At 38.8% G+C, this 24,593-nt stretch overlaps 1 protein-coding gene and 1 long non-coding RNA gene across 6 annotated transcripts in view; one reads left to right on the top strand and one right to left on the bottom strand.

The window, feature by feature from the left end:
* The window catches only part of HPSE2 (heparanase 2 (inactive)), a 782,696-nt gene that overhangs the window by 737,259 nt on the left and 20,844 nt on the right, over positions 1-24,593 (top strand). For 4 of the 5 annotated variants that reach the window (XM_077947181.1, XM_077947184.1, XM_077947183.1 and 1 more), the window contains 2 exons: positions 13,261-13,406; positions 20,622-20,768. In XM_077947181.1, coding sequence (XP_077803307.1) covers positions 13,261-13,406; positions 20,622-20,768 — 293 coding nt within the window. The remainder of the gene's footprint in view (positions 1-13,260; positions 13,407-20,621; positions 20,769-24,593) is intronic. The other variant, XM_077947182.1, reaches the window with a different exon arrangement.
* The window catches only part of LOC144331245 (uncharacterized), a 235,745-nt gene that overhangs the window by 200,626 nt on the left and 10,526 nt on the right, over positions 1-24,593 (bottom strand). The gene's annotated exons all lie outside the window — the stretch shown is intronic.

Genomic DNA, 24,593 nt, shown 5'->3' with positions numbered 1-24,593 from the left:
ACTGTTTTCCATAGTGGCTGTACTAGTTTACATTCCCACCAGCAGTGTAGAAGTGTTCCCTGATCACTGCATCCATACCAACAACTACTGGTTTTTTGATTTTTTGATTACAGCCATTCTTTCAGGAATAAGGTGGTATTGTATTGTGGTTTCGATTTGCATTTCCCTGATCGTTAGTTGTGTTGAGCGTTTTCTTTTTTTTCTTTTTTTTTTTTTTTTTTTTTTTTTTTTTTTTATCATATAGAGTCTTGCTTTTGTCACCCAGGTTGGAGTGCAATGGCACAATCTTGGCTCACTGCAACCTCCACCTCCCGGGTTCCAGCAACTCTCCTGCCTCAGCCTCCTGAGTAGCTGAGATTACAGACGCCTGCCACCATGTCCAGCTAATTTTTGTATTTTTAGTGGAGACGGGGTTTCACCCTTTTGGCCAGGCTGGTCTCAAACTCCTGACTTCAGGTGATCAGCCTCCCAAACTGCTGGGATTACAGGCGTGAGCCACCGTACCTGGCCCATTGAGCATTTTTTCATGTTTGTTGGCCATTTGTACATCTTCTTTTGAGTATTGTCTATTCATGTCCTTAGACCACTTTTTGATGGATTGTTTTTTTCTTACTGATTTGTTTGAGTTCATTGTAGATTCTGTTCTAATCCTTTGACGGATGTATAGGTTATGAAGATTTTTTCCCTCTCTGTGGGTTGTCTGCTTACTCTGCTGACTGTTCCTTTTGGCGTGCAAAAGCGCTTTAGTTTAATTAAGTCCCAACTATTTATGTTTGTTTTTATTGCATTTACTTTTGGGTTCTTGTTCATGAAATCCTTGCCTAAACCAATGTCTAGACGGTTTTTCCCTCTATGTGTTGTTTAAGAAGTCCTTCCCTATATGTAGTTCATAAAGATATTCTATATTTTCTTTTTAAACTTTTAAAGTTTTTTTTCTTTCATGGATGAGTCTTTAACCAATCTAGAATTAGTCTGGGGTATTTATGAGACAGGTATCTAATTTCATATTTTTCCATATGGATAATCCAATTATACCAGCATCATTTATTAAATCATCTCTCCTTTCTTTAGTGATCTGAAATGCCTTGTGTCCTATATTAAACTCCCACATATTCATGAGTCTATTGTCTTCTAGAATTATTATAGTTTCAGGTTGTAGATTTGAGTTCTTAATCCAGCTTGAGCTGATTTTTGTATAAGGTGAGAGATGAGGATCCAGTTTCATTCTCCTACATGTGGCTAGCCAGTTATCCCAGCACCATTTGTTGAAAAGTGTAACGTTTCCCCACTTTATGTTTTTGTTTGCTTTGTCAAAGATCAGTTGGCTGTAAGTATGTGGGTTTATTTCTAGGTTCCCTATTCTCTTCCATTGGTCTGTGTGCCTATTTTTACACCATTACCATGCTGTTTTGGTGACTATGGTCTAACAGTATAGTTTGAAATCAGGTAGTGTGCGATGCCTCCAAATTTGTTCTTTTTGCTTAGTCTTGCCTTGGCTATGCAGGCTCTTTTTTGGTTCCATATGAATTTTAGAATTGTTTTTTCTAATTCTGTGAAGAATAGTGGTGGTATTTTGATGGGGATTGCATTGAATTTATAGATTGCTTTTGGAAGTATGGTCATTTTCATAATATTGACTCTACCCATCCATGAGCATGGGATGTGTTTCCATTTGTTTGTGCCATCTGTGATTTCTTCCAGCAGTGTTTTGTAGTTTTCCTTGTAGAGGTCTTTTACCTCCTTGATTGGTATATTTTTAACTATTTCTTTTTTTTTGCAGCTTTGTAAAAGGGGTTGAGTTCTTGATTTGATTCTCCACTTGGTTGCTGTTGGTGTATGGAAGAGCTACCGATTTGTGCACATTAATCTTGTATTCAGAAACTTTGCTGAATTATTTTATTAGTTCTAGGAGCTTTCTTGGAGGAATCTTTAGGGGGTTCAGAGTAAACGACCTTATCATCAGCACACAGTGACAGTTTGACTTCCTCTTTACCGATTTGGATGCCCTTTCTTTCTCTTGTCTAATTGCTCTGGCTAGAACTTCCAATACTATGTTGAAGAGGAGTGAGGAGAGTGGGCATCCTTGTCTTTTTCCAGTTCTCAGAGCGAATGCTTTCAACTTTTCCCCATTCAGTATTATGTTGGCTGTGGTTTGTCACAGATGGCTTTTATTACATTGAGGTATGTCCCTCGTATGCCGACTTTGCTGGAGAGTTTTAATCATAAAGGGATGCTGGATTTTGTCGAGTGCTTTTTCTGCATCTATTGACATGATCATGTGATTTTTGTTTTCAATTCTGTTTATGTGGTGTATCACATTTATTGACTTGCATATGATAAACCATTCCTACATCCCTGGTATGAAATCCACTCGATCATGTTGGAATATCATTTTGATATGTTGTTGGATCAATCCAATCAGCTAGTACTTTGTTAAGGATTTTAGGATCTATATTGATCAAGGATATTGGTCTATAGTTTTCTTTTTTGGTTATATTCTTTCCTGGTTTTGGTATTAGGGTGATGCTGGCTTCATAGAATGAATTATGGAGGGTTCCTTCTTTCTCTATCTTTTGAATAGCTTCAAAAGAATTGGTACCAATTCTGCTGTGAATCCATCTAGTCTTGGACTGTTTTTTGTTGGTAATTTTTCAATTACAATTTCAATCTCACTGCTTGTTATTGGTCTCTTCAGGGTATCAAATTCTTCCTGATTTAAGCTAAGAGGGTATTTTTCCAGGAATTTATCTACCTCTTCCAGGTTTTCTAGTTTATGTGCATAAAGGTGTTCACAGTAGCCTTGAATGATCTTTCGTATTTCAGTGGTGTCAGTTGTAATATCTCCTGTTTTGTTTCTTAATGTGGTTCTTAGACTTTCTCTCTTCTTAATCTTCTATTTTGGATTAATCTTGCTAATGGTTTATCAATTTTATTTATCTTTTTAAAGAACCAGCTGTTTGTTTCATTTATCTTTTGTATTTTTTGTTTGTTTCTATTTCATTTAGCTCTGCTCTGATCTTGGTTATTTCCTTTCTTCTTTTGGGTTTGGGTTTGTTTTGTTCTTGTTTCTCTAGTCCCTTGAGGTATGACTTTAGAATGTCAGTTTGTGCTCTTTCAGTCTTTTCGATGTAGACTTTTAGGGGCTATGAACTTTCCTCTTAGCACCACCTTTGTTGTATTCCAGAGGTTTTGACAGGTTGTGTCATTATTGTCATTTAGTTTGAATAATTTTTTTATTTCTATCTTGATTTCGTTTTTGACCCAGTGCTCATTCAGGAGCAGGTTATTTAATTTGCACGTATTTGCATGGTTTTGAAGGTTCCTTTTGGAGTTGATTTCCAGTTTTATTCCACTGGGGTCTGAGAGAGTACTTGATATAATGCCAGTTTTCTTGAATTTATTGAGGTTCATTTTATGGACTGTCATATGTTCTATCTTGGAGAAAGTTCCATGCAGTGTTGAATAGAATGTGTATTCTGCAGTTGTTGGATGAAATGTTCTGTATATATCTGTTAAGTCCATTTGTTCCAAGGTATAGTTTAAATCCATTGTTTCTTTGTTGACTTTCTGTCTTTTGATGTCCTGCCTAGTGCTGTCAGTAGAATATTGAAGTCTCCCACTATTATTGTGTTGCTGTCTATCTCATTTCTTAGGTCTATTAGTAATTGTTTTATAAATTTGGGTGTTCCGGTGTTAGGTGCATATATGTTTAGGATTGCCATATTTTCCTGTTAGACAAGGCCTTTTACCATTATATAATGCCCCTCTTTGTCTCTTTTAACTGCTGTTGCCTTAAAGTTTGTTTTGTCTGATAAAAGAATAGCTACCCCTCCTTGCTTTTGGTGTCCATTTGCATGAAATGCCTTTTTCCACCCCTTTAAGTTTATGTGAGTCCTTATGGGTTAGGTGAGTCTCTTGAAGGCAGCAGATAGTTAGTTGGTTGGTGAGTTCTTATCCATTCTACAGTTCTGTATCTTTTAAGTGGAGCATTGAGGCCATTTACATTCAATGTTAGTATTGAGATGTGAGGTACCTTTGTATTCGTCATGCTACTTGTTGCCTGAGTACCTTGGTTTGTTTTTTGTTTTTGCTTTTTAACTTGTATTTTTGTTTTATAGGTCCTGTGTGATTTATGCTTTAAAGAGGTTCTGTTTTAATGTGTTTCCAGGATTTGTCTCAAAGTTCAGAGCTCCTTTTAGCAGTTCTTGTAGTGGTGGTTTGGTAGTGGCGAATTCTCTTAACATTTGTTTGTCTGAAAAAGACTGTATCTTTCCATCATATAGGATGCTTAGTTTCACTGGATTCAAAATTCTTGGCTGATAATTGTTTTGTTTCAGGAGGCTGAAGATAGGGCCCCAATCCCTTCTAGCTTGTAGGGTTTCCACTGAGAAATCTGCTGTTAATCTAATAGGTTTTCCTTTATAGGTTACCTGGTGTTTCTGTCTCACAGCTCTTAAGATTCTTTCCTTCATCTTAACTTTAGATAACCCGATGACAACGTGATGATCTTTTTGCAATGAATTTCCCAGGTGATTTTTGTGCTTCTTGTATTTGGATGTCTAGGTCTCTAGCAAGGTCAGTTAAGTTTTCCTCAATTATTCCCCCAAATATGTTTTCCAAACTTTCAGATTTCTCTTCTTCCTCAGGAACACCGATTATTCTTAGGTTTCATCACTTAACATAATCCCAGACTTCTTGGAGGCTTTGTTCATATTTTCTTATTCTTTTTTCTTTGTCTTTGTTGGATTAGGTTAATTTGAAGACCTTATCTTTGAGCTCTGAATTTCTTTTTTCTACTTGTTCAATTCTATTGCTGAGACTTTCCAGAACATTTTGCACTTCTACAAGTGTGTCCAATGTTTCCTGTAGTTTTAATTGTTTTTTCTTTATGCTATCTATTTCCTTGAATATTTCTCCCTTCACTTCTTATATCGTTTTTTGGATTTCCTTGCATTGGGCTTCAGCTTTCTCTGGAGCCTCCCTGATTAGCTTAATAACTAACCTCCTGAATTTACTGAATTTACTGAGTAAATCCCTGATTTACTCTTTTTCAGGTAAATCAGGGATTTCTTCTTGGTTTGGATCCATTGCGGGTGAACTAGTGTGATTTTTTGGGGGTGTTAAAGGGCCGTGTTTTGTCATATTACCAGAGTTGGTTTTCTGGTTCCTTCTCATTTGGGTAGGCTCTGTCAGAGGGAAGGAAGGTCTACAGCTAGAGGCTGTTGTTCAGAATCTTTTGTCCCATGGGGTGTTCCCTTGATATAGTACTCTCCTCCTTTTCCTATGGATGTGGCTTCCTGTGAGCTGAACTGCAGTGATTGTTGTCTGTCTTCTGGGTCTAACCACCCACCAAGTCTACCCAGTTCCAAGCTGGTACTGGGGGTTGTCTGCACAGAGTCCTGTGATGGGAACCGTCTATGGGTCTCTCAGCCATGGATACCAGCACAGTATTTAGGGTGTCTCCCAGGTCCTGCAGAAGCAGTTCGCTTGCTTCCTTCAGAGAGTCTGTGGGTCCTCTCAAGATTGCTGGTTTGTTCTTGCAGTTGATCTGGAGCTAAAATTCACGATGTGAGCCTCCGCATGCTGCTTTGTCTGTCCCAGTTGGAGCTGCAATCTAGTTCTGCCTCCCGTCCACCATAATGATCAAATCTCCTCAAAGCTATATTTAAAGAAAGTTCTCAGAGGCTAAAGGAAAGTGTTTGTCTTTCTGATCAAAAGTGCTCTCCCTAATACTGGCAAATTAATGCAGAAACTCATATTGACACATTTCTGGCCAAAGTTCATAAAATTAAGGGTAAAACATGACTTCTATGAGCATCCTAGCAAAACACAAAAACTAGAAAATAAACAGGCTACCCATACATAGAACAAAAATCATGCTAGCTTCAAAATTCTCTTTAACAATGCTACAAGAAAATGACCTCATTCTACCTGAGGTCAATATTGAAATTTTTAAAAAAGAAAATGATTTCAAAATTTATTTGGAAAAACAAATGAGTATGAGGTAATGGAAATCTCAATTACATTGACTTGATCTTTACAAATTTATGATCAAATTAAATTATTGCATGCATCCTGAAAATATGTATCTTGATTATATATCAGTTTCAAGAATGCTTTAAATAAATATGCCTAAATAAGAAAAGTTTGAACAAAATAATAAAAAGTATAATGAAATAGACTTGAATCTATAGATATTAAAATATAAATGATAATAATGAAAATGCTGTGAAACTGATTAAAAATTGAGAGTTCAGTGGAAGACAACAGAAAGTCTAGACACAGAATTACATATACTATTTATCAGTATATCATGAATATCCCACATCATAAGATACACACACATACACACAAAGTCCTCATTTAATGTCATTGGTAGATTCTTAGAAACTGTGACTTTCAGTGAAATGATGTACAGCAAACCCTAAAATAATGTCATTTTGCTCAATGTCATTTCATTATAATGTTGATGAGGAAAAAAGTGGTTTTATTACACATCGTTTCACTTAAAGTCACAATTTCCAAGAACCTCTTGATGACATTAAGTGAAGACCTACTGTTACTTAGTGTGTGATAAGGATGGGCTTATGGATAGGTTATTCATTATATGATACTAAAATAATTACTAGACTACTTAAAAAATAACAAATTTAATAGTATACATCAAATCATTTTCAATGAATTAAAAGTTTAAATGTTTAAATAATATAAAAAAGAACTAGAAGAAATATAAGTGAAGATGTATCTAATCCTTATATGAGGAAGGACTTAATTAAGAATTTAAAAAAGGAAAAAACCAAAAGAAAAATATTGATGTGTTTTCCTATAAATTTTTTTTTAATTCTCCATGTCAAAAAACCATAAAAAGTGATAGAAGTCAAACTACAAACTTGAACAGAACATTTATGCCATATACAACTCAAGGATTTTTACTACCAAAATTAAAAGCCCATGTTATAGAGGATTCCGGGAAGATGGCAGAATAGGAAGCATCATGAATCTGTCTCTTCACTCAGACAACAATTGCACTGGCAGAATCTGTCTCATGTAACTATTTTAGAAGGACAAGGTCTATTAAAGGCTTGCAGCTTTCAAGGGAAGGCTAGGAAGGTGAATTGCAGTTAATTTTGGTCAATTTCAGCTCTTAGCTCAGTAGTGACTACCCATTCCCCACCTCTTAGCCCTATGGCAGGTAGCTGTGTATGTGTTCCTGGAGCAGTTTGCATACAGCTGGCAGGAGTCAGAGTGATCAAAAAATACCCCATCCTCTAAATACCAGGGATCTCTACTCTCATCTCTGATTACTGCTTCTGACCGAGAGGTGCAGATAAAGAGGCAGGTAACCATTGTTGTTGCACCTCTCTCCATTGATGTAAGCCCCTCCCCATCTGGCTGAAGTGACTGTAGGGGATTTAAAAGATTGGTGCCTTTTTGTTTTGTTTTGTTTTTTTACTCCCCTCCTTTTTTCCTCTTTTTTTTTTTCAGACATTAAATACAGAAACATTCAAAAAGCAACTGTGTGTACAGGGAAAAGTAGAAAGTACTACGCATACCTAGGAAAAGGTGCAGACTCAAAAAAGACCTGAGAAGACCTTAAGTTTGTACCTCAGGCTGATCCTGGCAAAGGAACAGCCTACAACAATTAAACACACACACTCACACTCACACACACACATCCACACACACACACACACACACACCAAAAACAACTAAAACCCAGCAAACCCTAGGGAAGAAGAGGATATGTTTTCCAGAGTCACCACATTATTAGATTCAAATGTCCAGTTTCCAACAACAACAAAGAAATTACAAAGCATACAAATAAACAATATCTTTGAAGTATGGCTCATTCAAAGAAAAAAGTAAATAAATCCGTAGAAACCATCCTTGAAAAAGACCTGATGGCAGATCTACTAAGCAAAGACTTTAAACCAATTCTCTTGAAGATGCTAAATGAAGATGTGGAAAAAGTCAAGAAAATGATATATAAACAAAATGAAATATCAGTGAAGAGAAAGAAAACCTATAAAGAAACAAAAAAAATTCTGGAGCTGAAAAATATAGTGACTGAAATAAAAATTTAGTAGAGTAATTCAAAGGTAGATTGGAGCAGTCAGAAGAGAGAATCAGCAAATTCAATGGTAGGACAGTGGAAATTATCTAGTCTGAGGAACAGAAAAAAAAGATTGAAGAAAAATGAACAGGGCCTAAGGGACCTGGGGGACACCAAGTAGTGGCCCAATATACACACTGTGGGAGTCCCAGGAGAAGAGAAAAAGGAGCACAGAAAATAATCAATAAACAATGGCTGAAAACATCTCAAATTTGATTTTAAAAACATGCATATAAACATCCAAGAAGCTCAGTGAATTCTAAATAAGATGAATCTAAAGAGACCCACACCAAGACACTTTAAATCAGATTTTAAAGGCCAAATCAAATCTTGAAAGCATCATGAGTGAAGTGAATTGCCAAATATAAGTAATTCTTAGTAAGATTATCAGTAGATTTCTCATCAGAAACTTTGAAGGCCAGAAGGCAGTGAGCCAATATATGCAAAGTGCTAAAAAGAAAAAAAAAATACTGTCAACAAAGAATCCTATATCCATCAAAACTTTTTCTTCAAAAGCAAGGGAGAAATTAAGACATTCTCAAATAAAGAAAAGCTGAGCGATTTTGTGACGACTAGACTTGCTCTGCAAAAAAATGCTTAAGGGAGTCCTGCATGTTGCAATGAAAGTATACTACATAGTAATTCAAAGTTGTATGAAAAAATAAATATTTCAATAAATATTAATTATATAAGCCAATATACAAGCTGGCATTATTGTAACAATAGGTTTTAACTCCTTTTAAGACAATAGGTTTTAACTTTTTTTCTGCATGATTTCACAGACTAATACCTCTTTTAAAAACAATTATTAGTCTAAAAGCTAGTGTTATTATTACTTTGGTTTGTAACTCCAATTTTTGTTTCTACATAATTTAAGAGAATAATGTATTTAAAAGAATTATCAGTTTATGTTTTGGGGACACACAGTGTATCCAGATGTAATTTTGTGACATCAACCATTGATATAAAAAGTAAAATAGAGGTTCCTCTTCAAAGACTTTCCTCCCCGTCTAATTAGGAATAAATAGTAACTTCTCCTAAAAGCAAAATTTATTCAAAGACCTGTGCTAACATTCTTAAATATCTGCTGGCTGTAATAAAGAAATCAATGTGCTTTATGTTCTTAGCTCCCACAATTTAGCCTAAATATTTGCCCTGGCATGCTTATACTGGTCCAAGCAAGCACTAGGTCATAACCTGTTCCTCTTCCTTATTTAAAAGTGTGTTTATCTTTCTCAGCATTCCACAAGTTACTTCCTCCTTCCTTTGTTCTCCTCTACCTTTGCCTCTTTTAAAAAATTCTAAGTTGCTAGCCAAACCAGACAAATACAGAATGTGAGGTCCCGTTCCAGCCAATGGAAACCAGACACAGCAGTAGGGTGGATGCGTCAGGTTATAAATGACCCTGTCTCCTTTGTTCGGTGTACCCTTGTGGCAAAACTGCTGGCAAGTGTGCCCTTTCTGCAGGAAATAAAAATGGCCTTACTAAATAAATTAAATTTATGTTCAAGTGCTATTTCTTTACAGCACCGGAGAACAAGCATTTCAAACAATTGAGAAGGGTGAGGACAGAGCTGTAAAGGAGCAGAGTTTTTGTATGTTGTTAAAGTTAAGCTGGTATAAATGCAAATTAGAGTGTTATAATTAGGATGTTAAATGTAATACCAAAGTAACCACAAAGAAAATAGTTATAGAGTATGCACAAAAGGTAATGAGAAAGGAATTTAAACATTTCACTAAAAAAAATCACTAAACACAAAAGAAGACAGTGATATCGGAAATGAGGGACAAAAAAGCTATAACATATAGAAAACAGCAAAATGACAGATGTCCCTCCTTATCAGTAGTTACTTTAAATGTAAATTGATTAAACTCTCCAGTCAAAGGACAGAGGTTGCCAGAAAGGATTTTAAAAGTAAAACAGGATCCAACTGTATGCTGTCTACACAGAGATTCACTTTAGACCCAAAAACACAAAAAGATTGAAAGGATGGAAAAATATATTCCATAAAAATAGTAACCAAATGAGAGCAGAGGCAGCTTTACTAATATCAGACAAAATAGATTTTAAATTTTCAAAGATTATAAGAGACAAAGAAGGACATTATATATTAATACAAGGTTCAATACAGCAATAATATATAACAATTATGTTTACACACCTAATTACAGATCACAAAAATATGAAGTGAAAGTTGCCAGAACGGAAAGAGAAACAGACACTTCTGCAATAACAGTTGAAGACTTCAATATCCCATCCTCAATAATGATAAGAAAAACAAGACAGAAGTAAGGAAGTAGAGGAGTTAAACAACACAATAAACCAACTAGATCTAACAGACACACCAAACACTTTACCCAGCAACAATAGCATACACATTTTTTCTCATTGCATATGGGACATTTTGCAGGATAAGTCCATGTGTTAGGCTGCAAATTAAGTTCAAATTTGGTATACAAATGCAATGGAATATTATTCAGCCTTACAAAAGAAGAAAATTCTGACATATGCTACAACATGGATGAACCTTGAGAACATTATGCTAAGGGAAATAAGCCAGTCACAAAAAGACAAATACTATGAGTTAATTTATATGAGGTACTTAGAATAGTCAGAGAGGCAGAAAGTGGAATGATGGTTGCCAGAGGTTGGGGGAGGAGGGATGAAGAGTTAATGTTTAATGGGTACAGAGTTTCAGTTTTACAAGATGACAAGTTATAGAGATGGACAGTGGTGATGGTTATACAACATTATGAATTTACGTAATACCACTGAACTGTACACTTAAAAATGGTTGAGATGATAAATTTTATGTTATGCGGATCTCACCACAGTAAAAAAAAAAAAAAGGGAAAGAATGTTGGTCATTAGGAATTAACCTTATCAACTTCTTTTATATATCTACCCCAAACCTCTTTAGAGTTTTACCCAGGTATCCTCGTCTCCTTTTTTAGAGGATGGCATGGCATTTAGCTATCTCCTACTGAAAAGCAGACAGGTTTCAAGTTAATAAATCTAAAGTTTGCCACTCAGTTATGGTGGGGATTATATTATATAAGTTTATTTTTTATCTCTACATAATTATTGAGAATTAAACATAATAAACAATATCTCTTTTTTTCTAAATGTGAGTGGCTTGCCTGTTACAAACGTGTCTCACATTAAGTGAAAATCGTTGTAACACAAAGATAATGGCTATACCCAAATGCAAGTTTGAGAGCAAGCCTGTTTAGATTTTTCAAATTACCTAAATAAAAACAGGGGTGTTTGTGATAAGACATTGGAATGAAGGATAAGAAAAATGGGAACGAACTGTAGTGAGTCGAAATTGGAGGAACGGAAGTGTTTTGTGTTTTTGCTCTTCTTGACTTCTAAATGCTTTGTGAGTGTAAAAATTAGAAACTAAATTTTGGCAACCTCTATATAAAAACTAAGGCTCCCTTCCAGATTCTGTACCCACTCTCTAGGTTGAATTCTTTGTTTTTCAGCTGCCTTGTGTCTTTATGTAATATGACTTTGTACTTCACAGCATGAAGGAAAGTGTTATACAGCCATTGGAGGCAAATAGATCCCTATTTGCTTTCAGGGTCTACCATTCACTAGTTTTGTGACCTGAGATATACCTTGAAATGTCTGCATGTCTGTAAAATGAGAATAATAATCCCTATTATTATTTCAGAGGATTATATCTTACTATTACTGAGAAAATAGTAAGCGAATCATAGCTAACTTACAGTTTTTTACTTTTATTATTTAAAAGAAAGTACATTGCAAGTCAGTAAGAAAAAGGTGGAAATCCCCTTGGAGTGTGATAACCACTTCATAAAGTAATCATCAAAAACACAGAAATTGTAACCAAATTTGAGCATATTAAACCCATAACACTTTTTCCATCTATATAATTGATAATGACTATTTGCCTTTTTTAATATTAGGAGACCATATTTAACAGCCATCCTAAGGCCACTTAAAATTAAAGTAAATCGTTGTGCATGGCTTAGAGTACACTACTCAGGGCAGATTTGGAGCCATTCTAGTAGCAAAGGGGCTTGGAGACTTCGTTCTGATTTATGCAGTTCGTCAGATGTTTTTAAGCAGCTGATACTATAAATGACCAAACAAGACAAAAAAAAAAAAGATTATCAGAAGGCTTCTGCCTGAAAAGATGAATGCTAATAAAACATGATTGATGTCTTTAAGGCATTGAAGAGTATGCACTGAATAGTATATTCACTGAATTCAGGAATTTGAGTGGGGTAGTAGGGTCCTAAATGTTATTAGGAAGCCCTATTTTATACACTGAGTTATAAACACTGAAGTCATTACCTCACAATAGTTGATAAGAACTTGCACAACAGAAATGTAAATTTTATATTTATATCAGATGCAAACACAAAATATGATGATAGCAAATACAACAGAAATTAAGGTGGGCTTTTGTAAGCTCATATAAATGTGTGCCACAGATTGAATATTTTTAAATCCATTACACATGGTTCATAGAATGGTTAAAGCATCACATTCTTTTTAGTTTAGAATGACATTTTCTATTGTCAGATTGTTGAGGATAACCAAGAATTAGCACCATGGTTGCAAACATTTTTCTGTTTGCCTTTTGGACTCTGGAATCAAGGACTCTGGTCTCCTATGTGGAGAAGCTTCACCTCAGTCCCACTACACTAGTAGTCTTCAGCGACAATATTTGGAGGATGACAGTTTGGATGATCATGTTAGTAACAATTCTAAGGAATGGAAATAGTCTATTCCATAATTAAACAGAAATCATAAACCACTATAAAAGTAAAGTCATAGAAAAAGAAAGTTGAAAATGTGAAGTCTCAAATGGTTTTATTTCATAATATATGAAAACCCTTGATTCATTTGTTCATATGCTGCTGTAGGTCAACTCCACTTACACATCCCAGTTTAGTTGAAAGGCCACTTTAGACAGCGTCCACTTCATTATCAACCCAGGTTCGTGTTTCCTGGGGCTGACCATGCTTGTAGGCTTTGGGCTGCGTTGGTCATGACTCACTTTACTCCCGGTAGGAAGTGATTTCTGGCCTGTGTGTGTGTGTGTCATGTTTACTCAGAACACCTGAGCATGTGGTCTCTCCCTGACCCTCTCCCTCTCTATTCTCCTCAGGACTACTGGCTGTCTCTCCTCTACAAGCGCCTGATTGGCCCCAAAGTCTTGGCTGTGCATGTGGCTGGGCTCCAGCGGAAGCCACGGCCTGGCCGAGTGATCCGGGACAAACTGAGGATTTATGCTCACTGCACAAACCACCACAAGTAAGTCCTCAGAGAGATGGCACAGAAAGGCCACCCGAGGGGCTCCCACCCCGTTCCATTTGGGACCCCTTCGAGACTCATGTCCATTCACTAATCTTATCGAAAACTTTTTGCCGCTGGAATCACCATACCTGCTCTTTGCAGGTTTCAAATAATTTCTGGTAAATAGCTTTTACTCCAAGTAAATGCTCCCTTCTCAAACTTAGAGGATTAATCATAAAAGATTCCTAAAATTCTTGCTATTTGTTCATTTACTTATTCATCCAACACATTTTTATTGGGCATTTTCTCTGTGCCAGTTGATGTAATGCCCATGAGGCTTTTTTTGTGTGCCTAAGCTTCAGCCAAGTCAAGAGGTGTAAAATCTTTTCCTATGATCCACCAGCAAAGCTTAAGAAAATAAATCTCCCTTTTTAAGATGCATGCTGGAGAGATATGCCACTAGAAACCTAGCCCTAGACCAATGCATCTCAAGCTGGGTGTCCCCAGAACTAATGGAGTGCCCAGAGGTGGTCATGCCAGCTTTAGAGCCATTTCCAGTGTTTTGAAAATCTTTTCAGCTATTTTAAAAATTAAGAGGCTAAGTGAAATCTGGGCTTCCTTTTCTGAGGGCTCTGGACTTATAACAACCGAATGTGGTAGTGTGGGGTTATCCTTCTCTTTTTGATCTGAAGCACTGGTTGTCATTACAGTTGTCTTTAAAACAAACAGGAAAATTAATTATCAATAAATAAAGTTTGGCAGACAAAAAAATTTAACACATTAAGACCATAAGGGAAAACTTTAAATTGAAGGGAGGGGAGTGCCTAAAGCAAAATCCATCTGGCCAAATATGACTTTCTTACATCACTTCCTGTTTAAGGCAGAGTAGGCTGCCCTGGAAAAGAGAATTATTTCTCTTTCTCTTAATGCAAAGAAAACCTGGTGGGGGGATAACGGGGCAGGGAATGGTAAGCAAGTACCTCCAGCCAGACCTTCATTCCAGCCCAGGCCTATCGGGAGCTGATCAAGGGGAGTAGCTAGTACAAAGAGCTTGGAGTGGTCAGGTTACAACAGATGCTCCTTCTCCTTCCTTGATGAGAGAGGAGCCAAGCCAATTAATTTATCATGATAAGACTTTTCAAAGAATCACTCTGAGCAGAGCAGGGACAGGGGCCAGTTGTCTTGTCAGTAGATACAAGTGCCTATTGTAAATGAGGGGAGGCTGGCTTGGGCAGAGGCCAGAGGCTTTCAACATGCCTTTTGCTCAACAGGAAGCTCAATCCAATACCTGACAGAGAGTGACTGCTTTATGGCCTTGGCCTGGAGTTATCTGATCATCACACAAGGAAACATTGTATTCCTTGTCTCTGCCCTGGCCCTGAGGTAACCACCCAAAAGGTGGACCCCCAGACTCAAGATAGAAAAATTACTCTTGGCACCTTATATCCCTGTTGGAAAGCATATCAGTCTGTGGCCTTTATACTACTAGTCTGAGGACTCGGGGAAAAAATTATCTGCAGCCATGGGCTTAGCAGGGTTTGCGTCTCTTCATAGAAGCCTCCTCACATAATCTCATTCGAGTGTTCATCCTCATTCTTTAACATTCTCATGGGAAGTTGTTATTAATATTCTGAGTGTACTGTGAACTCAGGGCCAGTGTCTCATTCATTTTGTATTCTTGGTGTCTAATGTAGTGACTGGCATGAAAATCCCAGGAAAGGTTTGCAAATGAATGAATGAATGCAGAAATTGGGCATCAAAATGTTACCGTTGATTTAGAGTTAGAGCTTTCTTCCCCTTTGATATTACCACATCAGCCAAAAGGAAATGGTATGATGGGGATTCTACCATTCCCTAGTATGAGACCTCAAACAAGTTACTGAAATCTTCTGCATTCAAGACTCTCTGTCTACACCACCAGCTCTCCTCTAATTTCTATGCAGTCACTTCAGAATCTCTCTAGAGAAACGGTGTCACTGTGCTTCTATCAGTACAACCTCTCTCACTCCCTGTTAAAGAGACAGAAAGAAAAGACTTTCATAATCCATTCTACATATGACCCTAATGATAATAATTGGGGTGAAGGTGTTTTTGTTCCTATTAGATTCATAAAGAAAACCCACAGTGAATGCACAGAGCTAGCTGAGGTTTCAGGGCTCCTCTGTGTCAGTGTCCAGCTAGGGTAGCTCAAAGGTAGAAGAAGTATCTATTCACCTCTCTGAGAAATCATGTGCCATTAAGGAAGCACTGCTGAGTCATTTATCTGTGGCCAATAGGCCAAAATCACAGAATTATCCCAGAGTGGGCATGGTAGATTCACACTATTCAACCTTGACGAATACTCTGAAAATATTTGCCCCGCGTCAAAACAGGGATTGGAAGAGAAGGTATAAACTTATGAGTAGAATCATCCAGAGAAAGCGTCTATTAAAACAACAACCCCTGCACTCCAGTGTGTATTGAATACTTGCTGTGTGACAAGCATCTTTCCAGATATTTGCATTTATTTTATTGAATTTCAGAGGTTCTACGGTATCACACCTACATGCAAATAGCAGCATTAATAATGCAAAGAATGCTACATTTGGAAAGAGCCCTTAGAAATCATACGGCCCAGTGCCTGTTCAACACAGAAATCCGTTTCACATCTCCCTGACAGTCACGCAACCCCTATGTGGACACTGCCTGTCACAGCAGCCCCTTGCATTGTGGGTCATTTCTGACCTTGTAGAGCGCTGTCTCTTATGATTGATTTAGGAGAAAAAGTTAGACCCTTATACCACCACCAGCAGGTGCTTTTCTGTTTTCTGTTCTGGAATTAACAAATTAGGACACTGACAGAATGGCAGTTCTCACCCTCAATCTTCTTGCTCAGAGAACAATCAAGTTTTGACAAGGAAGCCTCTTTTTATGAGCGATTCTGCTGAGACAATGTATGTTTCTGGGGTGGAGATGAGGTCCTTCGCCAAGTTCAGAACCAATTGGAACCTGGTGGATGTTGAAGCAAAATTAAGCCTTTTGGGGTTCAAGTTCGTTTATTATTGGCAAAACATGACTTCCTGTTTTTCAGAAGAAGTTTTTTTAAAGGCTCATAAAAATGGTTCCTGAGGCTTCTTGGACATCAAATGGCTCTTACAAAACAATATTTTGATGAGTTAAGTGTAAATGAATCAGAAACATGTGGATTAAATTTCCCTTAAAATACACAGGGGCTTTGAAATTAAGGGAAAAAATGTTTGGCAAAACATGGCCTGGCTTTTACCGAACCCAAAACCTTTGAATTAGATTTGGAGACAATGGATCAACCCAGTTTCAAGCACATTGACTTTCAGTGGGAATGACCGTGGACTGCAAAGCATCATCCTCCCTTCCCTTTCCCAGCCTCCCAGCTTCACTGGAGACATTTCTAGAACATGACTGTTTTCTATCTGGAAGTCAAGATGCACCTCCCCATTTGACATTCCCCACCTCTTACATTAGGATATTCCAATTCCAGCCTCCCTTCCCTGACTCACTTCCCCCTCCTCCCATGGCAACACAGAGAAATGTCAGGCAGGAAAAGAACAGCCAGAAAAAATGAACTCCAGATACATGGATTCTCTGCTGGTGAAAAAAAAAAAAAAAAAAAAATCTTACCCATGAGTGAGACATGGGGCAAGATAGATGATCCTCTCAGACAACTTCTCTCCTGAAAGGAACATTCACTAAGATAACCAAAAGCCACCTGGACTTGACAACATCAGAAGGCCAGCAAATGCTTGCAGGCCAAGCCTTCAGACACCATTTTCTCCAAGATTATTTTTCTATGGTCAGAGAATATATGTTTCTCAGGAATTTGGATTCGCAACACACTACTTTCAGGTTGGTGCTGCACTCCCCAGCCAAGAATGTGTCTTTGCAGCAAAAAGGCCTCGCTTAATGTCCTTGCCCACAAGCCAAGCAGGGAGAGGGATGGCTGAGGCAGTCTTTAATGCCAACTCCTACCTGAGAAGGTGCTGTGAGTTCTGAGAGCTTCTATATGTGGGTCTCTGGGCTGTACTGGTTTGTCTTCCCCAGGGGAACTATGTAAGTGGAAATCAGACCACTGCCAAACAGTTTGAAAAAGACAGCTTTCCCTGCAGCAGTGCTGTGATTTCAGGTCTCCCTCCCACCCACCACTTCCCCACATCCCACCTTCTCTTCTGCAGTCTCTAAGGGCTCATTCTGCCCCAGCTCTGCAGAGGAGAAACTCATAAATGCAAGCACGTGGCTCTCTCCTCCTCCATTGCTGGCCTTTGAGAGTGTTGTTTGATGGTAGCTAGCAAAAGAGTTTACTGCAGTCTGGCAAAATTGATACCCATCCACATGTATTTTCTCCCACTCTGAAGCCTAGAGGTCCTGCAATTAATGGTGTCTTCCTCAGTTTTACAGATAGCTAAGCTAAGCTGAAACCCCACCAATGGGAAAGAGTCGATGTTCTTCTTTAATGATGGTCAACACTGATTCAGGCTGCCAGCATCCTTCTTCAGAGTTCTGGGGACACAAGTATGCTTAAATCAACTGGCATTCTCTTCTGACCTAACTCATTTAGCTACAAAAGCTAGTTCACATGTTGCAGGGGATTCAGAAGGACTGGAGGAGGCGGAACCGGATGGAAGAGTCGTTTTAATAATTTATCACAGCACAAATGCAGGCATCCAAAAGCCTTGAACACAATAATGTACCCTCCTGCAGATGCAAGAAAAATCCTCTGACACACAGCCAGCAGGATATACTTCGGTAGCTCTTCTCATAATCTTAATGAATTGTTCTAAGCAAGTGGTTCCCAAACCCAATTCATCTGCCAAATATCCCAGAAAGACTTTTTTAAGTAGAGATTCCCAGTCCCTAATCCCAAATAGATTGAATCAGAATCTCCAGGGAAGAGCCCTGGAAACTGTGCTTCTAAACAAAAACAAAAACAAAAATAAAAGACTCCATGTCACCATACCCACCTGTCCTTGGTCACTCAACTCTTAATTAGCACCTTTAGAAGCAGAGGTGAGTGACCCAGGATGGAGGGGTGTTATTTCTACAAGGAATGATGCTTTCCTCTGGGCAAAGTTGACTTAGAGTTTCTCTGAACTCCTCCTTTGAAGGTGGGGCTGGGTCATTTTTTTGTTTCCTCTCATTAACTCATCCAGATGGGGCCCTAAGGGACCCCTTAGAAACAAAGTATTTTTTCCCACAGAGAGAAGGAAATCATTATAGTTTTCCTAATACATGCTGAAGGGCTTATGCATGTAGGCATATAGTTCTCTCAGACTTCTGAACGTCTTATGCTCATTTAAAAGAATTCCAAAATGGTGAATAGTTTTATAATCTTGAGGTAGGTAAAACAGCAAAAGAAGAAATCAGAAAGATAAATTTGACTACATAAAAGTTTTTTAACTTTTATATATTAAAACACAATGTAAATAAACTGAAATGGTCAAAGAAAACTGAGGGAAATTTTGCAGACAAAAGACTGCTCTTTAATAAATAAATTGTTTTTATAAATCAACAGAAAAATAGGCAAAGGTGTCCGGGCACAGTGTCTAATGCCTGTAATCCCAGCATCTTGGGAGGCCGAGGCAGGTGATCACTTGAGATCAGGAGTTCGAGACCAGCCTGGCCAACATGGTGAAACCCTGTCTCTACTAAAAATACAAAAATCAGCTGGGCATGGTGGCGCATGCCTGTAATCTCACCTACCAGGGAGGCTGAGGCAGAATTGCCTGAACCCGGGAGGCGGAGGTTGCAGTGAGCCGAGATCATACCACTGCACTCCAGCCTAGGTGACAGAGAAAAGAAAGAAAGAAAGAGAGAGAGAGAGAGAGAGAGAAGGAAGGAAGGAAGGAAGGAGACATGGTCAGCTTACAAAAGAAGAAATGAAATGGTAAATGAAAAAATGCTGCATGTCAGTATTAATTTTTAAAAATACAAATTAATACAACATTGAAATCCCATTTTCACCCCTCAGGTTGACAAAGGTATTTTAAAAGAGCACGTTGGAAGTGTTCTTAGGGGTATGAGTAAATAGGTGCTCTCATACAGAGTAGGTGGGAGCAAAATTAGTGAAAGCTTTCTAGAAAGTTAATATCAATGTAATCAAAATGTGTGCATCTGTCAGGATAGGTTAGGTTATGCTGCAATAATGAATAACCCCCAAATCTCCATGGCTTTCAATAAGAAAATGTATTTCTCATTCACACTACTTGTCCATCATGGCTCGACTGTACCTCTGCCCACATCATTTTCATTCAGCCTTTGTCAAGAACATTGTCAGTCTTCTGGCAGAGGGAAATGAAACATGGCAAAAGATGGACTGAGTCCTAAAGCTGCTGCCTAGAGGTTTTACCATGTCCACTCACATTTCATTGGACAAAGCAAATCACGTGATCACTCAGTAGGGTAGGAAGAAAAAATCTTCCCACAGGGAGGTGCACCACTGGGAATGAACTGGAAAATTTGGTGAGGAATCGTACAACATACATGTCCCTTGGACTAATGATTCCAGCATCTAGGACTTTATCCCTCAGAAATAATCAAAAAGTTTATACACATGACATAATTTATAATTGCAAAAATGTTCAAACATGAGTTGTTTGAACTGCAAATGTAGGGGATTAGTTAAATAAATTATGTTACACTTCTATGATTGAAAAGTTTAGGATTCTTCTACAAGTAGAAAAAGAATCACATGGGAATATGTTTAAGATGTTCATTAATGGAAAAAAACTCTGTGAATAATGTGATTCCAGTTTTGTAAAAACTGAGTAATAATGTGTCAAAGTACTCAATAAATATTTGTCAAATTAATAAATTAAAAAATACTGGAAGGATGTTTGCCAAAATGTTATCATATCTCAAGATATGAGGGTTATGGGGAATTTTCTTTTTCTTCTTTGTGTTTCTCAATATTTTTCCTTTTTTGCAATCAGCATGTTTTATTTCCATACTATGGTAATATATGCCATAAAATATATACATTATATTTTCTAAAATCATTGCAATAAATTTAAACAAAAACTAAAGAAGTATGGCGGGAAGTGGCTATCATCTTTGCAAGAAACCACAATGACGAGGCCTTCCTGTCTTTTAGGGTCTATGGTGGCCAAGTTTTTAAGTGCCATTTTCTGGGCTGTTCATATTTTGTAGCCTATAAATTATTTAGGAGCATCTAACTTACCACTCTGTTTCCATCTTTCACTTCTCTCTTTCTCTGGATCTCAGCCACAACTATGTTCGTGGGTCCATTACACTTTTTATCATCAACTTGCATCGATCAAGAAAGAAAATCAAGCTGGCTGGGACTCTCAGAGACAAGCTCGTTCACCAGTACCTGCTGCAGCCCTATGGGCAGGAGGGCCTAAAGTCCAAGTACGTGCCAACCTGAAAATAGCTTGGGAGTAAGTGCAGCAGGAGCTGAGGGAGGGGGGAGCTGAAGACACCAAGATTGCTACTAATTCTTTCAAGGGCTCAGTGGGATGGAGTAGGACAAAGAGTGGTCTGGGGTCAGGTGACTGCTGACTCCTTTTGGAAACCTGCTCAAGCCCCTCCCTATCTTAGATCCCTCAATTGTAAAGTCAAATGGTGGAGAAAGTATTTCTCAACAAGGGTGCTCTTGGTATTTGAGCGAGATAACTCTTCTTTATACACGACTATCACATTGTAAGCTGTTTAGCATCCTTGGCTGCTGCTCACCAAATGCCAATAGTGCCCCATGGTCATGTAGCAACCAAACATCCTGGTAGTTGAGAACCATGTCCCTCACAGCTGTAACATTCTGTAATGCTATGACTCCCTTGTTGTTACCATCTATTAACCTCACAGGGCTTACAGGAAGGAGCACTAAACAGAGAGTTTAGTGCTCGAAAGTTCAGAGGTAAAGAGTCTGTCCTACCCCAATGTTTATAACTTGAACACACCACTGCTCCATCTCAGCTTCTTCATCTGAATAATAGGACAGAGATTTTAGTTTGAGGGCTCTGTGGCCCCTTCTAAACTCTACAAATGTATGATTCTGTGACACTCCCTGCCTCCGTCAGTCTCTATTAGAGACTATTGACACATGGATCTCTACGAACAGAAAAACTCTAGGACAGTGAGCAGGGCCTGGTCAAGGGCAAGGCCACCCCAGCTCCCCCAGTAAGGCCTCTCAGGAAGGGTATGGGATGCTGCACAGACTGGAAGCATTCCTATTCCATTTTTAATGTTTACCAAGTTTAACAAAGCTGTAAACTTGGAGCAGGTGGCTTGCACTCCAACAGCTGCCCACAAATATTTGTGCTATAATTATTCACTGTTTCACTGCAACCTTGGTGGCTTACATTTGGCTTCCAATTGTATTTGCAATGGGAGCGAAAAACAATCTGGGAAGTCACTTATTGAGTCTCTTTAGCCCACCCTAGATCTTCATTTTCAGTCTCGGTTCACATGCTGGCTCTTTTTTCTGGCTACATGTACATTGCGTCTGCTTTTCTTTCTTCCCAGTCCTACCTATGTCAGCAGGACTCTACTGAGTATTTTATCCCCTTTCTCTCCACTTCTGAGTAGTTCATGGTGAGTGTGCTGAATTCCTGGCCTTCATCCTAGGCAGGAGACCTGCTTCTGGTCCCAGCTTTGCCAGTAAATAATCATATGACCTGGGAAAATTATTTTATCCTAATCCTTTGGCCTCAGTTTCCTAATATTCAGATTTCAAGGGTTGTTGTATATTTGGTAAGGTCCTGTGCAGCTTGAAAACTCTCATCCTGGGTGTGATTTTCTGAGGACCATGAGTGCATTAAATGTCCTGCTGCCATTAAATAATGATCTGCAAAGCCATTTCTGACAGAAGGGCTGACTCTGCAGCAATGATTAGGGTCCTCTCATTAGGGTCCTCTGGAACCAAAGAGCTTAGGAGCTGAGCCTGCCCAGTGTCAGGAAGGCTGTGTGCACTGTGTGGAGGGGACTGGCCAAATGCTATAGTCTAACAGGCCAAGGTGTCCATCCCTGCTCTGTTACTTGCTGGATGTGTGTCTTTAGGCAAGTTATGTCATCCCTGTGAGCATCAGTTTCCTCATCTGTGAAACCTCTTTTGTGGAGCAAAGTAAATGAGGTAATCTGTGTAAAGTTCCTGACACATAGTAAATGCTCAATAAATGTCCATTACCTTCCTTTTCCTCAACTCAGAAATCTAGCTGGTTGAGAAAGAGGAAGGATACAATTGCTTTCCCTAAGAATGTTCTTCCAAAGAGGAATGTTTTCAGACTTTTAAGATAATGTGTTAACAAGACATGTGTTAGGATTATGATAAAAAATCATGCTAAGAATTACAAAAAAGCAAAAGGATGAAACAGAAGATGATAGCCAAGGGTAGCACTTTTTTATGAGCTTGTTTTCCCTCCAACCAAGGATGCAGGCAGGCCTCTAAACCTATTTACCCCTCCCCTATGTCCCTGCCTCCAAGATGATTCCCCTGCTGTTTGGAGCTGGCCACACCTTAACCCCTGTCTTTCTATACCTATCCTTAAGAGTGACTGAAGGGACTGACTCCCACTGGCCAGCGATATGCCGTATGTTCAACTTTTGCCATCACCACACTAGTGAGGAGCTGTGTTACAACTTTGTTAAGAATGTAGGAGACCAGCCAGGCACAGTGGCTCACACCTGTAATCCCAACACTTTGGGAGGCTGAGGTGGGGGATTACTTGAGGTCAGGAGTTTGAGACGAGCCTGGCCAACATGGTGAAACCCTTTCTGTACAAAAAAAAATACAAAAATTAGCCAGGTATGGTGGTGAGCACCTGTAATCCCAGCTACTTGGGAGCCCAAGGCAGGAGAATTGCTTGAACCTGGGAGGCAGAGGTTGCAGTGAGCTGAGATCACACCATTGCACTCTAGCCTGGGCAACAGAGCAAGACTCTTGTCTCAAAAAAAAAAAATGTAGGAGAGGGACAAGGACAAAGAGAATTTCATTCTACAGGGATCCTTAAGAAAGATTTGGTAATGCCCACTGAGCTCAAATAATAATGTCAGGTAATTGGAAGAACATTGGAACTGGAATTAGAAGGTAAGGGTCTGAATTCAGATGCTACCATTTATCTTTGTGATCAAACCTGAGCTTCCTTAACTGTCAAATGGGATTATTGTGAGACTCAATTTGGAAAATATGGTTGAAATAAAGCCTTCCACAAATCCATGCATATGCATACATCTATAAATATAAATACAGATACACACATAACGATTTTACATATGTTGGATTAGAGAGTTTTGGATTGGAATTCAAGGGAACTGGATTCCAGCCCCGATCCTGCCACTAATTCACTGTGAAATGTTGGGGCCTTCATTCTTCTGAGTCTGTTCTGCCTATAAATTACTGCCAATTTAACTTCTCCTGTTCTGGACCTCATTGGCTCGACCCTGGGCTGTGCCATGGTGGACTGTAAGCTGCCAGACAGGGACTGTCATGTATATGTTCAAGACCACATCTAGTGCTCTGCTTAGCAGCTACTAAAGAGCTGAGAGGTCTGGGATGGGGGTCTCACAGGAAGGGTGTGGTTTCAGTGAAGCAGACTGTGCAGAAAGGGATGAAAGGAAATGCTAGGAAGTGATTTCAGCCTTTGGTGTCTCTTTCTCTCTTTTATAAGCCTCTGGGGCCAGACTCTGTGTTCTATGTCTGCTAGTTCTTGCTACAGCTTGAAGCCGTATTAGCTCAGAAGGGGATAGAAAGTTCTGGGAGCAGAGGAATGTGTAATTGCTCCTGTCTGGAGGAACCAGGAAGAGGATATAGAGGAAGTCAGTGCCCTCCATCCCAATTCAAGCCACCAGTTGGGTGTTCTGGTCTAGTGTTTCAGGATAGGGAAAGGCCAGGAGACTTCTTTGATTGCTGGAGGACTTGGGGTAATTCTCATTCTCTTAGAATTGCCACTGGGCCTGGGAAGATTTAAAATCTCTGAAAGGGCCTCTCTATGTGAACTCAGAGCTAAGGTATGTCAAGTATCACACAGGAAGCACCCTTGGAGTCACTATTTAGGTATGGTCTAGGCAGCCACATTCACAAGAAGGTTCTTGTTTCCCATCTCAGTGAATGAACCAATTGTAAGACCCCCTACTCCAGTCCCAACTCCTTATATAAGAGACTGTTCTTATTCTAGGAACCAGACAAAAAGTGGGTGCTCTCTAGCCCATAGGACAGAAGTTTTAGAAAATTGCAGTGTA

The sequence above is a fragment of the Macaca mulatta genome, chromosome 9, assembly GCF_049350105.2.
Source record: "Macaca mulatta isolate MMU2019108-1 chromosome 9, T2T-MMU8v2.0, whole genome shotgun sequence".
Lineage (NCBI taxonomy): Eukaryota > Metazoa > Chordata > Mammalia > Primates > Cercopithecidae > Macaca > Macaca mulatta.
The sequence above is the reverse complement of the archived record's forward strand: the minus strand, read 5'-3'. Positions and strand labels throughout refer to the sequence as shown.